Raw genomic sequence first — 13,414 nt, 5'->3', positions numbered from 1 at the left:
AGACAAGAAACGACAATAGGAACATTATTTTTCTTTTTCTTCTATGTTTCAGTCGACAGACCATGGCAAAGAATGCAGATTTTAATATAAGATTGAGACGGATTGGGGTCAGCTCTGCAATTTATTAATGCTTTAGCTGTTTATCCTCAGGCAACTTACTTAGCTTTTCTGACCCTCAGTCCTTCTATTTGTAAAAGGAGGCTAATTGTAACTACCTTATAGAGTTGTTGTAAAGATAAATTTGATGTTGTATGCAGAGTGATTGCTATAGTGCTTTCAGTTGAATACATACTCAATAAAATGGCAATTTTTATTAGTCTAGGGTTCACATTGACCTTCAGGAAATAGTTATATGTATAAGCAACAGAACTCTGTCCCATGTAATTTAGATATATAAAGGGATTTTTTAAATCAATTATTTCCTTTTATAAATACAAAGCCCAAGAATCTTGGTTCAGAGTCTTGAACCAAGAAGCTCAGATAGCATTCAACATTACTGGCATCGGCTGCTGGAGATAAAGCCAAGAAGCAAAGTGTTTGATTACTTGTCTTATACAAAATTTAAAATTCCTCCATAATGGCCAAATGGGGGAGGATAGAGGTCATTTTAAAATGCACAAATAAATATGCCTAGAGTCAAAGTCAAGGTAGCTTTCAATACAGAAGGTTCCAAAGCAGTAGCACATCTTGACTATATAAATTCATGGTCAAAGGATCAATCAAAATGCTTCAGCTTCTTTTACCTAATATGTAGGCAGTGACCCTACAAATGAAGGGAATGAGAATTTTTAGGAAGATAATTCCTTAAAACAAAGACCTGGGGTAAATAAAATAAAAATATCCTTCTAAGGTGTTAACAAACACATTATTCCTTGGATTACTCAATATACTACAGCAGTGACATGTGGAAGGGTCATTCCTTTAAATACTGGGAACAATGACCAAGAAGGTAAAAGAAGTTATCGATGTAATCATCCAATTTCCTGATGACATAAGAATCCAAGCCCTATCTAAAATTCGACTGGACTTATAACTTATTTCCATAAGGTTCTATAACATGATATATGTCTGAAATTATTACAGCATTTCTTTGCCTAGGAAATCCTCCCTAGATGAGCAATAGTATCCTTTCAAATACAATTATGGAGAAATGACTTCAATGACTTGGCAAAACTTCCAAAGAATAATACAATTTGAGAATAATGTCATTGTTATTTCTTCTTAAAAAATAAAAACCTTCTCTTTGTCTCACAATAGAATAATTCTTCCTGTACCCTCTCCCACTCCTCAATAAATAAATTAGAACCCTATCACCGATCAAAAGAGGTTAAATAGAAGGAAATGTAGATAAGAAATGACTAAGTAGAAGTAGGTGGGTCTGTCAAAGTCAAATAAGGCTGAGTAGAAGAGAATTAGGGAAAGACGTTATTGGAATAACTCCAATTCTTGAATTTTTGAATTCAATCTCTAGTTACCTTTTAAAATGTTTATATTTTGATGCTACTTTCAAGAAACTAAAATGACCATGGGTTGAACTTGTTTCATATGGTAATACAATTGCCACTCTAGAATTTCAACATATCTCGTAGGGTTTTGCAGATGGACTGGTGATCTGTTTAAAATTTATCCATGGGAACCACACAAATTTCAGCATAATTTTCATGCTTCTGATACTGTGATTCCCAAACTGTGTGTGGGGTGTCTTGGTGCACTGCAGCACACTCCCAAGGGTGGCAGGAAATAATTTAAATCTTCAAGAGAAATACAGTGACATTCAGCATGTATCAGGTACCAATGAAGAACTAGTTGGAGGGAGTTCATAGTTTTAAGATTACATTCGGTCTTATTCTTTTAAATGACATTAATCTTTGCCGAGCTGGTCAACTTGAAAATCAACATGGAAGAAGAAATCAGGGTAGTGATGACCAATCTTATTTCAGGATTTGAAATTTCTCTTCGTAAGTTACTTACTAAAACTGAAACATGTCTCTCTACGTTTGATACATTTGTATTATTTTTAAGGAGCTACTAAGTTGTTAAGACAAAAATAGTTGAGTTATTTGGACTTAACCACTTGAAAAACAGAACTATTAGGTATTTCTTTTGACCCATGAGTGTCATGGAATAAAATCACTGAGAGACTAGGGTCTCCTGAACTGAGAAAGTTGGAGAGGTTCTGTTTTAACATATGCAAGAATATATAAATAAGTGTCAACATCAGAAGTAAATGATGCTGTGGGCTGTTGATTCTTCACAACTAGAATTAGATAATGCCAGGGAAGATATGGTTCTAGGTGATTATATTAAATATATGATTCAGAGCTTATACTAACCCTCAGGAAGCAAGCCAGATAGTCGCTGATTTAAAAAGAGACCTTAAATAGGTAAGATGTAGAGAGAAGTAAGGTACAAAATAGAGAAAGCCTACTTTGTTTTACTCTCTTTCTCTCTTGTCTTTTTTCCTTGGTTTCTATTTAGTTTCTACCTACTGTACTGTGAGGTTTCCTCCTTAAAATGTTTGTAGATATTGACCCTGTAGAACTGGTCTGTTTGTAAAAAGCAAAGGTATACTCTTTTCCCCTGTCCTAGAATTACATAAAAAGTAAAATCTTGTATCATTTTTATTTTCAAAAATTATACTGTGCTTTGTCATTCATCAAAGAGTCAGCTACTAGAAACTGTCAAAGTGTTTAATTCATACATTTTATTGATCAGTATTTATAGATTGCACTGTTCCATAAATTCTCTCTCATGGCTTATCCTTGTTTCTTTTTTAGGTAATTTCCTGGTACAAAAATAGTGGAGTTGCCAATTTAAAATTGTACTTTAATCAAAAGAGTCATATCTACTAAGGGGCTACTGCTACATTACCATGGTTGTCGATTTGACGTAGACGTTGTTTTTCAGATGGCAGTTTCCGTCATTGGGCACCACTATGCCTGCCAATTTGCTATCAAGAGCAAGATGAGATGTCTGATCTGTCATCACCAGCAGCAATCTTTTAGCCTCTTTTCGCCATCCAATATGACTCTTAAAAATAAACATGTAATTAGATTTTGTACAATAACATAGATCTGTACTGTGGTTTTTACCTCAAGTAAACATCATGTTTGAGTCGATGAACATTAAGTCAGGCTAGAACGATGTGCATGGGTACAACGCTGCTGCATAAATAGCTTTAACTTTCATTTGTACATCCTCTATTTTCCCACAGCCATGTGACCACACTAGTTCCTGGCTAGAGATTTCTAGTGTTCCAGTGGAGGAAGAATAAGATAGATTAAAAAGTAGGAGAGGCCAGGCGCGGTGGCTCACGCCTGTAATCCCAGCACTTTGGGAGGCCGAGGCGGGCGGATCACGAGGTCAGGAAATCGAGACCACCCTGGCTAAATAAAATTATTTAGTAGAAACCCCGTCTCTACTAAAAACACACACACACACACACACACACACACACACAAATTAGCTGGGCGTGGTGGCGGGTGCTTCTCGGGAGGCTGAGGCAGGAGAATGGTGTGAACCCGGGAGGCGGAGCTTGCAGTGAACCGAGATTCGAGATCGCGCCACTGCACTCCAGCCTGGGAGACAGAGCAAGACTCCGAATAAAAAAAAAAAAAAAAAAAAAAAAAAAGGAGGAGAACAAGCTGAAGCGAGGAGGGCAACAGTCTACTTCTAGTTCCTCCTTGGAGTGTGGCGCACGAGAAAAGCAGCCCTTTTGGAAAGAATTTTCACGTGCATAACCTTTTCTTTCCCTTTTATCTTTTCCTATTTAAATCCCTCCCCCAATTTAGCCCCTCTGTACCAAACACATACCAAAATGAATCACCTTGGTGAGGAGTAAGAGATAGTAAGATATGTTTTCTTCTACACTACGTTTTCACTCCTCAAATCAAAGAGAAAACAAAAATTCTAAATTCTTTGAAAGTTTTGCATCTTAGCAAACACTCAATAATGTGAAACGTCTTACTTCACAGACAGCTGCCTGAAGCATGGCGTCAAAACCTCCTTCCGGTGTATCTATGTTTCCAGAGATCTTCTGTCTGTGAACTGCTTTCTCAAACTCAGTAATGTTCTCTGTCAAAGACAGCACATGGATGTATCCATGGGGAGGCATGCAGTCTAAATTGTAGTCACTATATGGGAAAAGAGGAAGTGTAAAGTTTATTTTGCTCTTCTTTCTTAAGCATTCTAGAATACTTAACAGTAAAATTGTACAGTTGAGTGAAAAGGGAGTACTTCTTTTGTGCCAGGGGAATTTTATAAGACAAAAATCTGTGCTTATAAAATTAGAGAGAAGTTCAATATTGATGATCATTTCTTTGCAAGTAGGAAATAAGACTATAAGTAGCTGGTATTCAAAAAAATAAAGATGATTAAACATGTTTGTTAATATAGGACAGCTAAGGGCTTTCAATATTTAATCTGCACTGAATTTTTAAGGTGAATAAAAGAATGTGCAGTGATTTCTTATCATTGAACAGCTGAGAAACACTTTTGAAAAATGCTTTTGAGGAATTTAGTTGAAATGTGATAATACTGTTTGTTTTTTAATACTGCACTAATTTTTAAAATCATGCTTGGTGGAATTATTGATGAACAATCAAAGTTCATTAAAATTATTTTGAGAATCCATGATATCCAGAAAGTAAGAATGATTCCTCTGGTACATTCACCTCAAGAAGGCTTATGAAACTCCATTAGTGGATGCATCAATCCTGTTCTGGTACAACAGATGACAGAGCTGTTTCGGTAAATTGGAATGTGTATTTTAAGGTAATCTAAGGAATTGGTAGAAGCAAGAAAGATAAAGTCTTTTATGAAAAAAGATCCAAACGGATTTATTTTTCTGAAAATTCAACGGGCTAATGGCAATATTGTGTGAGACACTTACATTTTTAAAGTTAATTCTTCTTTCATAGTGGGACATCTGTTATTTAGAATAAGAATTCTAAAATGATAAGAAAAAAGGCTTTCTAAGCAGTCAAATTCTCATCTTTTGACCGACTTTTTTGTGATAGCTGAGCTTTCTTTGTAGTCACATAGGCAACATCATTATCCCCAGTCACAGTACAGTATTGGAGAGATAGATGACGTGCTGGCACAAACTCTTTGAAATGTGTCAAATCATAATTCAGCAATTTTGGAGCAATCAAAGCATAAAAATACAGCATTTCCAAAGAGGTATTTATATACATGGAGGCCTAACTATTGAAGCTTCATTCAAAGCTACTAACATTAGGCATGGTTTTTTTTTTTGTTTGTTTGTTTATTTTTGGTGATAAAAACTAACTAAATATTTAAAGAAATAGAAAATAAAAAGCCCAATCTACAGGTCATCTCAGAAGTTTTCAGATATGAACAAACTTTCCCACCTCACCAAATATTTTTATTCTTATTTTATAAGACAAAAATATAAAACTTGGTAAGTTCTTTACATTAAAAACAAAGTGAGATTTTATAAGCAAAAAATTAATTTAGCATATGCTCATCAAACCCTAGATACCTGCATTGATTATGAATCCTTTCAGGGTGGATGCTAATGTATGGTGAAACTGTTTTATCAACATATGAACCAAATCCAAGGCGAAAGTCACGGGAGAAAAATGCCATTTTTCTAGATAAATCGTTGCCAACGGAATTTAATTTTTCTATATTATTGTGCATTGATGCTGAGACATCAACCAGATAATAAAGATCCACAGGATATTTCTTCAGAGGATGAATTTTCAGCATAAAATTAGCTTCAGCTCCTAGTTCAACAGAAGAAAAACATCATGTAGTCTTCATTTTAAACTTTTCAGGATAAGCTCTCAATAAATTAGTCACATTCTAGCACCTAGCACAATCATCACAAATGTGCACATAAATTTTGAAATATTCTAGTATAATTATAATCATTATAGTATAATTATTATTGTAGTATAATCATAAGGCAATTTGAAAACCATACCAATTTATTAGTCCCAAATCCTACAGTTCATTTCCCACAATTCTATAGGCTGAATAGGGATAATAACAAATGGGCTAGCTCCGTATAAATGTAACAGGGTATCGTATCATTATATGAACCTCCATTGCCTTAGTAGCTAGAAAAACACAGTGCAAACCAGTAAGCGGCATTCTATCTTAAGAGAGTGAGGGGGCTGTACTTGTGGAATGACTTGAGGAAAACTGGGAAGGCATTTTTTTTTTAAATGATCTCTTATTGGATAAAGGCATGAATTCATTCTTTTGGGTTAAAGTGTATTTACACAGGAGATGAGAAAACTCTAGTACTGTGTAGTACAGCAAGTTATTCAAAATAATTAGTAGCTCGTCACTAGTTAGTTGATATGATTCTTCCCATCAGTTAGCCAAGAGAAAGAATGAGACAGTGGGCTAAAGAATGGTGCCCTGCAGTGCCACATGGAGGACCTGGGGCAGGTAGGGATCAGCATTTGTCCAACACACAGTGGGTGTTCACATGCTGAGGAGGGGCCCCATGAGTGAGGCACCCACTGTGGACAGAACAACTGGATGAGAAGAGGGGGCTGCCACAAGGACAAATGTTGGTAGTCCCCGCAGGGAACTACAATTTTATTTAGTTTTCTGTCATATTACTATTAGATACAAGGACCTGGGTTATCCCCCCTAATCCTCTATAGAGTTGGTACCTTTACTTTTAATTTAAAGTATATGGTGAAAAGGCATCTATTGAAATGTAAGCAATTCATAATTTGTAAATTTTACTTTTTGAAACTGTTAAGCACATGCTTTGTAAGTCATTATTTTTCCATAAGAATATTCTGAATGGAAGACATTTTTAAAATAAACATCTTTTGTATACATAATTTACTTATTTAAAGAACCTTCTAATTTATCAAATTATATTTTTGGTGTTAGTATAAAATAGCAATATTTTCTTTTCAATTATTTCACAAATCAGATGTTTTTCAGCCAAATTACCTACTGTATTCAAAATAATAAGGTTTTGCTGGTATACAATAATAATAATGGGAGAAAGGGACTACTCCTTCCCAATTTGCTTTTTTTGTGCAGGCAACCCCTTTAGTGTAATGCTCCTAGGTTTTGGCTCATATTTGAAAGGAGAAATAGGGCAGGCGTGGCCCAGCCCAGTCCATTCTCTCATCCCTTGCCTTCAGAAGTTAGGCTGCCTCCAGAGAGCATATCCTATATTCTGCTCTGCTTTTGGGCTTCTGTTGACAGAAAGACCCGTTCCTGTGGCAGTGTTCTGCAATTTGAGTAGAGAAATTAAATTCAGGGGAATGTTAGATACTGGTACACTGGGCCAGATCGATGAGAAGTAGAAATTCAGCACTACTGGGAGAGCGACTCATGTGCAGGGACTTGAACCTTGATGTGTGGATCAGTGTTTTTTGTTTTTCACTCAGACCCAAACTATCGACTCTCTCTAGGTGAACTGCTGTTGATGAAAAGTATTGTCATCTTTGTAGATTTAAAAAAGATTGTTTTTGTAAACTGGCCACATGGTATCGTGGTATTTTTATGTTGGTGAATTGTTGCAGTTTATGGTGGCTCTGTCTAAAGATGAATGGCTGTTTTCAGAGGTATTGCTAGATGTAATAGATGGTCAGCATATTGTGCCAGGGACCCAGCAAAGGTATGGGTCGGTGACCTCAGCAAACAACCAGAGCCTGTGTAGCATCAGCAAAGGCACAGTCCTTGGAGGTAAGCTATTCAGGGCCCTCCAACCAAATGCTAGCCACACGAAGGTGCTCAGCTGAAACCAGCTGCTCATAGCCTAGCAAGCAAATTCTGGTCTCACTGGCCTCAACAAAGAAGAAGACTGTGAGAAAGCACTGCCAAATGGTTGGGGTGTGAGGGTGTTGGCTGCTGTGCCTTGATTTTGGATTCTATAGATTCTAGCCTTAGCACGTATACTGGGGTCAGCTGAGGCCTCAGCAGAGAAGTTTCTAATAAAGAGGAAAAGAGAGTATTTCCATACACAGGCCTTTTAGTAATTGCTGGCAAGAATAATAATCAATACTTTTACACTGCAAGACCCCTGAGCTTGTTGTGAGAGTCTAGCTTTAAGTAGTCAATTCAAGGTAAATAGACCTAGATAGGCTGACCCCAAATCGTGCTCTGTTTGATAAGGAGGAAACCAAAGGGGTCAAGCTGGAATTACCATGTCATGCCCATCAGTTTGAGATGTTCCTCATAATATGCTCTCAAGTTGGCTTTGGATTGTATAATTATAAATAAAGGAGAAAACTCTTGGGAGCAGCTGTCCTAGGCATCAGTACTCCACAGTAAGAGGACACAGAAATACCTTTGTGTGGCACTGTGGATATTGTGTCCCTAGTTAACGCCCCCACTTAACCTTTGTACGTGATCTCATCGTAGAGCCACTTATAAACTATTTTGGACAAGATGCCTGGGCATAATTTTGGAGGAGAAATGGAATAGGGTACAAAACAGGGGGTTAGAGTGACCCTGGAAATGATTTAATTAATGAAGTGCTATGACCTATGTCAGTGTTTCCAGGAAAATCTCCACTTCCCATCAGTGGTTTCAGAATTATTACCAAAGGAACTCTAGTTGGCATGGGGACGTGGCTCTATGAAAAGGACAGCAGAAATGTCTGGATAGACCATGCATCTCTGCCCTGACAGGGACAGCACCCTCAGTTTCATCACATGCCTACTGGCAATATCCATTGGTTTTAAACAAAGAGCCTGGGAATTATAGGGAGGGGAGGGAAGGGAAGGGGAATGATTGCTCCTCACTTTTCCTCCTTCCTCCCAAGTAGGACAAGCCCCACTACAATAACCCCCTCCCACATCCACTCCTCCTCAAGCGTAATATATGATTTTCAAAGCCATTTTACCTAAAGAATTTTATTAATTTTGCACAAGCCCTGTTGAATATATTTCTATGAATACTTTACAACTATCTGGGCTATTCCAACTATCAGGAATTATTAAACAGTTATATGTAACTGGATTTGTTATATAAAAATTAAACTTAACCTGGTATGTGCTCTCCAGATATTTTTAGTTGTAAGGTACCATGGGTTAATATTTGTATTGAATATTAATAGACAATATGTCAGTGTTCCCTTTTTAATTTCACATTAACTTAATTATAGCTGTTCTTGTCATTTTAGGGGATTTGGGTGTTGAAGATAAAAGTGATTATTACTTTACATTGCTGGTATCTTTATTTGCCAGTCTCAGAAAGTAACCTAAGTAAGTTTCTACAACAGAAAACAAAATTCTGGTGATGCTTCATTTGCTTTTTTGTTTATGTACTTTGCTGCCATACTGCATTCTTTTCAATAATTTTCTGTTTTTGGAATACAAGTAAATGTGAAGAATCTATTTGGGTGTGTGTCTATGTGAATGTCTTTAAAATATTATTCAGTTCTTCTGAATGCAGAGCTATCTAATTTTCCTTTTTTTTTTTGTTTTTTAGAATTCGAATCACATTATCTCACCAATTTTTCCTATATTAAACAATCAATTCTTACCACTAAACATAGGTAAGGCCAACTTTGGGGAAAATAGTTATAATTGACTATAATTTGGGGCCGACCATAACATTTCCTTTTTTTTTTTCCTTTATGAATGTAGAATTTCTAACACAGGGTAGAATCAGGTTAATTTCAACACTATAGTTCAAACTCATTCCTTTGACCCAGTAAAGGGTTTAAGAGTTGAGAATCTAGTAGTTTAGTTTTCACTCACTCTCCTTACCTATTATTCGTCAAGTTAAACATTTCAGTTGAACTCCTCTAGCATGCCAGAATACTGGGATATATTCCTATCCATCCTTGCCCTTCTTGTCTTTTTGTCTGGATTATTTCTATAACCTCTTCATTTGTCTACCGCTATCATTTCATTTTCCTGCCATCATTATCTATACCACCAAATCTGTCTTTTTAAAATTCAAAATTGCTTATGCTTTGTCAACAGCTCTCCACCAGATGGCCAATGCCCAATGGCTAAACATGTCAGATCAAAGTTCCTACATAATACTTACTCTTGTCTACATCTTTAGCTCTAGCAAAACAAATCTGCTTTAATTTCCCCATATACACCCTACAAATGCATACTCCTATGCCCTGCTTGTGGTCCTTCCTCTGCCTGTGGTGACCCAACCTCTTCTTCTTCGTGTAATTACCAGTTAGACACCACTCACTAATCTGCTCCTTCCTAAACTGAGCTGAGGGCCCCGCCCCTGTGTTTCCATGGCAACTGGATCATACCACCATTTTAGTGTTTACCATATAATTATGAGATTCTAGACTGGGCATCTTTATCTTTTTTTTTTTTTTAAGCAGCTAAGAGCTACTAAATAAGATAATCTATGTGAAATATTTACCATAGTATTGCATATATAGTAAATGCATATGTTAGTAATTATTACTTACTACTACTAGATTTTAAGCAACACTAGGGTAAGAACTGTTTCTTCGTCTCTGAAGCCTCTGTAGTTGGCACATACACAGTCACCCATAAATGTTTTATAACTAAACTATATTTGAAGCACATTTTGGTACAACATTTCAAAGGGCCCACATATTTACCACAGAAAGAAGTCAGTATCTAGAATTATTTCCCACAGTGTAGGGAGAGCTTCCACAGAGTTTCTCTAAGAGGAAAACAGTATCATCTGGCTCCCAAATGTTCCTGCCACCACTTATATTATCTCCAGGAAAGCTTTATCCTTGTGCCTTTTGAGATTCTAAGAACTCAGACCCTCATTTCCTCCCACTAGCTTTAAAGGGAAGAAGTGAGTCTGTGACAGAATTAGAAAGAAGACATGGAGGAGAGTTAATTACCTACTTAGAGCTATTGCCAATGATTGGTTTGAATACAAAGAATAAAAAGTGGTTAAAATGAGTTTTTAAACTACTCAAATAATGGTGTGAGCATTCTTGATGTACTGGGCACAACAAACATGACTGCACACTAGGAAAAGATAAGTAAAAAGCATTCTGCATAAGATGAAATTTTAAAACCAAGAGAAAATGTGGAAAACTGTAAGTGGAAGAATTATAAGCTGATTTCTATTCATTATACTTCAGCAGTGGAAGGAGAAGGGCCCCCAAATGGGACCAGTTTATAATGGCAAGGTACAGACTCCAGTACATTTCCTAATTTCTGTGGGAAAAGTGAGGAATGTGTGCCAGGGGATGGAGAGAAAATGTGCAAGTTATGTTTTGTTTTCTAAATTTTGAAATTAAGAAAGAGGTAAGGCATATCTGGAAAATCTTACTAAATCTACACTAAATTAGAAGATTCTTTTTGCCCATTGTTCAAATGAACCAAGTTTGAAACATTTTCTTAAGTTAGTGAAATATAGGTTAAACTAATCCTTATCCTATACATTGTATTATTTCTAAATTAGAATTAGAGAATTCCCTTCTCTCTCCTATTTTCCTAAAGAGTTAATATCCAGTTTCCTTAGAGAACATCAACTAGGACAAATAGCCTACTTCTGTTATCATTTTCCATAATATTCATAGGTGAAAATAAGAAAAAGGTATAATTTAAGAAGTGAAAATTAAAGAAAATGTTATTTTTTAATGTCATTTAAAACATTCAATTAAAATATAGTCCTACTAACATTTTTAAGAAACCTAGTCAGGATATGATGTAGTGAATATATTCTCGAAAAATTCTTAACAGAGGCTACATTGGAAGTCATAAATTTTTATCAGAGAAGAATAAAGTGATAAGTCAAAGTTAATATTAAGAGCTCAATGCATTTTCCACTTAGGTATGCATTATATCAAGCCCTTGACTCTGATTCAACTCATGGTGAAAAGGACTTTTACATCATGGAGTATGTTTCTATATATCTGGGGTTGCCAGAATTTAGCTTTATATATTATGCCCTAAGACGGATATATCTTTGATGTCAAATTCATTTTTAAGAACTTATTTTCAGTTTAATTTAATAAATATTTGCTATATATGGGGATTACAAACTAGTTCTGCCACATGGAACTATGTGGAAAAGATGACTTACACACGTTAGACAATTATGCTAATTTGCACATAGAAATTCAAATAGTAGCGGGAAATTTAATAAAATCAAGTTCCGCAATGACTGACATAAAATTATTTCTCTTTTTTCACTCTCCTACTCCCAATGATCTCTTCCCCACTGCGTTCACTTACCATCTCCTGTTGATGTCTCCTGTTTCTCTTCTATCTCCAAGTCCTATCTCTCCCCCAAGCTTCAGCCTCATATAGCTAAGTCTGTCTCTCTCAACTCAAGACATCCCAGGTTAAATCAACACCACTCCATTCATAAGGAGCAGAATTCCCTACCACACTAAGTTGCTTGCCAGATCCTGGGAGTCCCACATGGCCCATCAATCACCAACTCCTGTGGATTCCACCTCTCCATTCTCCTCAAGTTTACCGGGCTTTCTCCTGTGTCATTACCACTATCATTGCTTGTCTATAGCACTGACACAATTTTCCAACTTTTGAACTGTTCATTTTTAGTCTCAGAAGGACTAAATCATCATTATATCTACAAAAAAGAACAAGCTAAACTCATTGAAGTGTATAAATTATTTGTGACATACCAGTAGAAAAAAAGCAACTGATAATTTTCATACTTGTGTATTTAAAAAAGAGCAAGACATTTAAAAGAATATACTTATATTTATAATAGGCAAATAATATATAATAAACTGCTAAAAATTAGGATTCAATTAGAAAAATAGGCATATTTGTAAGGAGACACAAATCACACACAAAAAAAGAGAGATGAAGATGATTAACAGCTTAGGAAAAATGTTTAAACTTTCTAGTTCTAGGAAAAAGGCAAAAGAAAACAGCGAATGGACTAAACAAATAGCAGACATCAAAAAGAATGAAAGCAGGCATGGTTGACTAATGAAAGGCTAAACTGAATATCGAATTTTTTGGTGAATAATGTAACAATATACATTAAAAAGTAAGTACATTGTCATACATTTGACCTAGCATTTCTACTGCGAGGAATGCATGCTAAAGAAATATGCGGTTATATACAAAGATACATGCATAATAAGTTTCAATGAAGATGTGTTTTAAAAAACTTCATTCAGATTTGGTTTGGATTGATTGTCTTACATTTATTGATTCACTTGGACTTTGTTATATTTATAGACTATATTTATAGAGAACTGTCATTATTATGCTATTATATTCAGGAGCATAAAATTCTTCTCCATTTATTCATATTTTCTATTAAGCAGCACAATGGATCTTATACTTTTTAAAAAAATTATTATTATTTTTTATTATACTTTAAGTTCTAGGGTACATGTGCACAATGTGCAGGTTTGTTACATATGTATACTTGTGCCATGTTGGTGTGATGCACCCATCAACTAGTCAGCACCCATCAACTCGTCGTTTACATCAGGTATAACTCCCAATGCCAT

General features: G+C 35.7%; 1 protein-coding gene across 2 annotated transcripts in view; it reads right to left on the bottom strand.

Moving 5' to 3' along the window:
• The window catches only part of ITGB8 (integrin, beta 8), a 94,497-nt gene that overhangs the window by 30,672 nt on the left and 50,411 nt on the right, over window positions 1–13,414 (bottom strand). For both annotated transcript variants that reach the window (XM_011973909.1, XM_011973908.1), the window contains 3 exons: window positions 5,504–5,750; window positions 3,968–4,133; window positions 2,872–3,030 (listed from right to left, as the gene is read on the bottom strand). In XM_011973909.1, coding sequence (XP_011829299.1) covers window positions 2,872–3,030; window positions 3,968–4,133; window positions 5,504–5,733 — 555 coding nt within the window. In that variant the 5' untranslated portion in view covers window positions 5,734–5,750. The remainder of the gene's footprint in view (window positions 1–2,871; window positions 3,031–3,967; window positions 4,134–5,503; window positions 5,751–13,414) is intronic.

This window comes from Mandrillus leucophaeus, unplaced genomic scaffold (genome assembly GCF_000951045.1).
Source record: "Mandrillus leucophaeus isolate KB7577 unplaced genomic scaffold, Mleu.le_1.0 Scaffold140, whole genome shotgun sequence".
In the NCBI taxonomy this organism is placed as follows: Eukaryota; Metazoa; Chordata; class Mammalia; order Primates; family Cercopithecidae; genus Mandrillus; species Mandrillus leucophaeus.
This window is presented reverse-complemented; position numbering and strand designations above follow the sequence as displayed.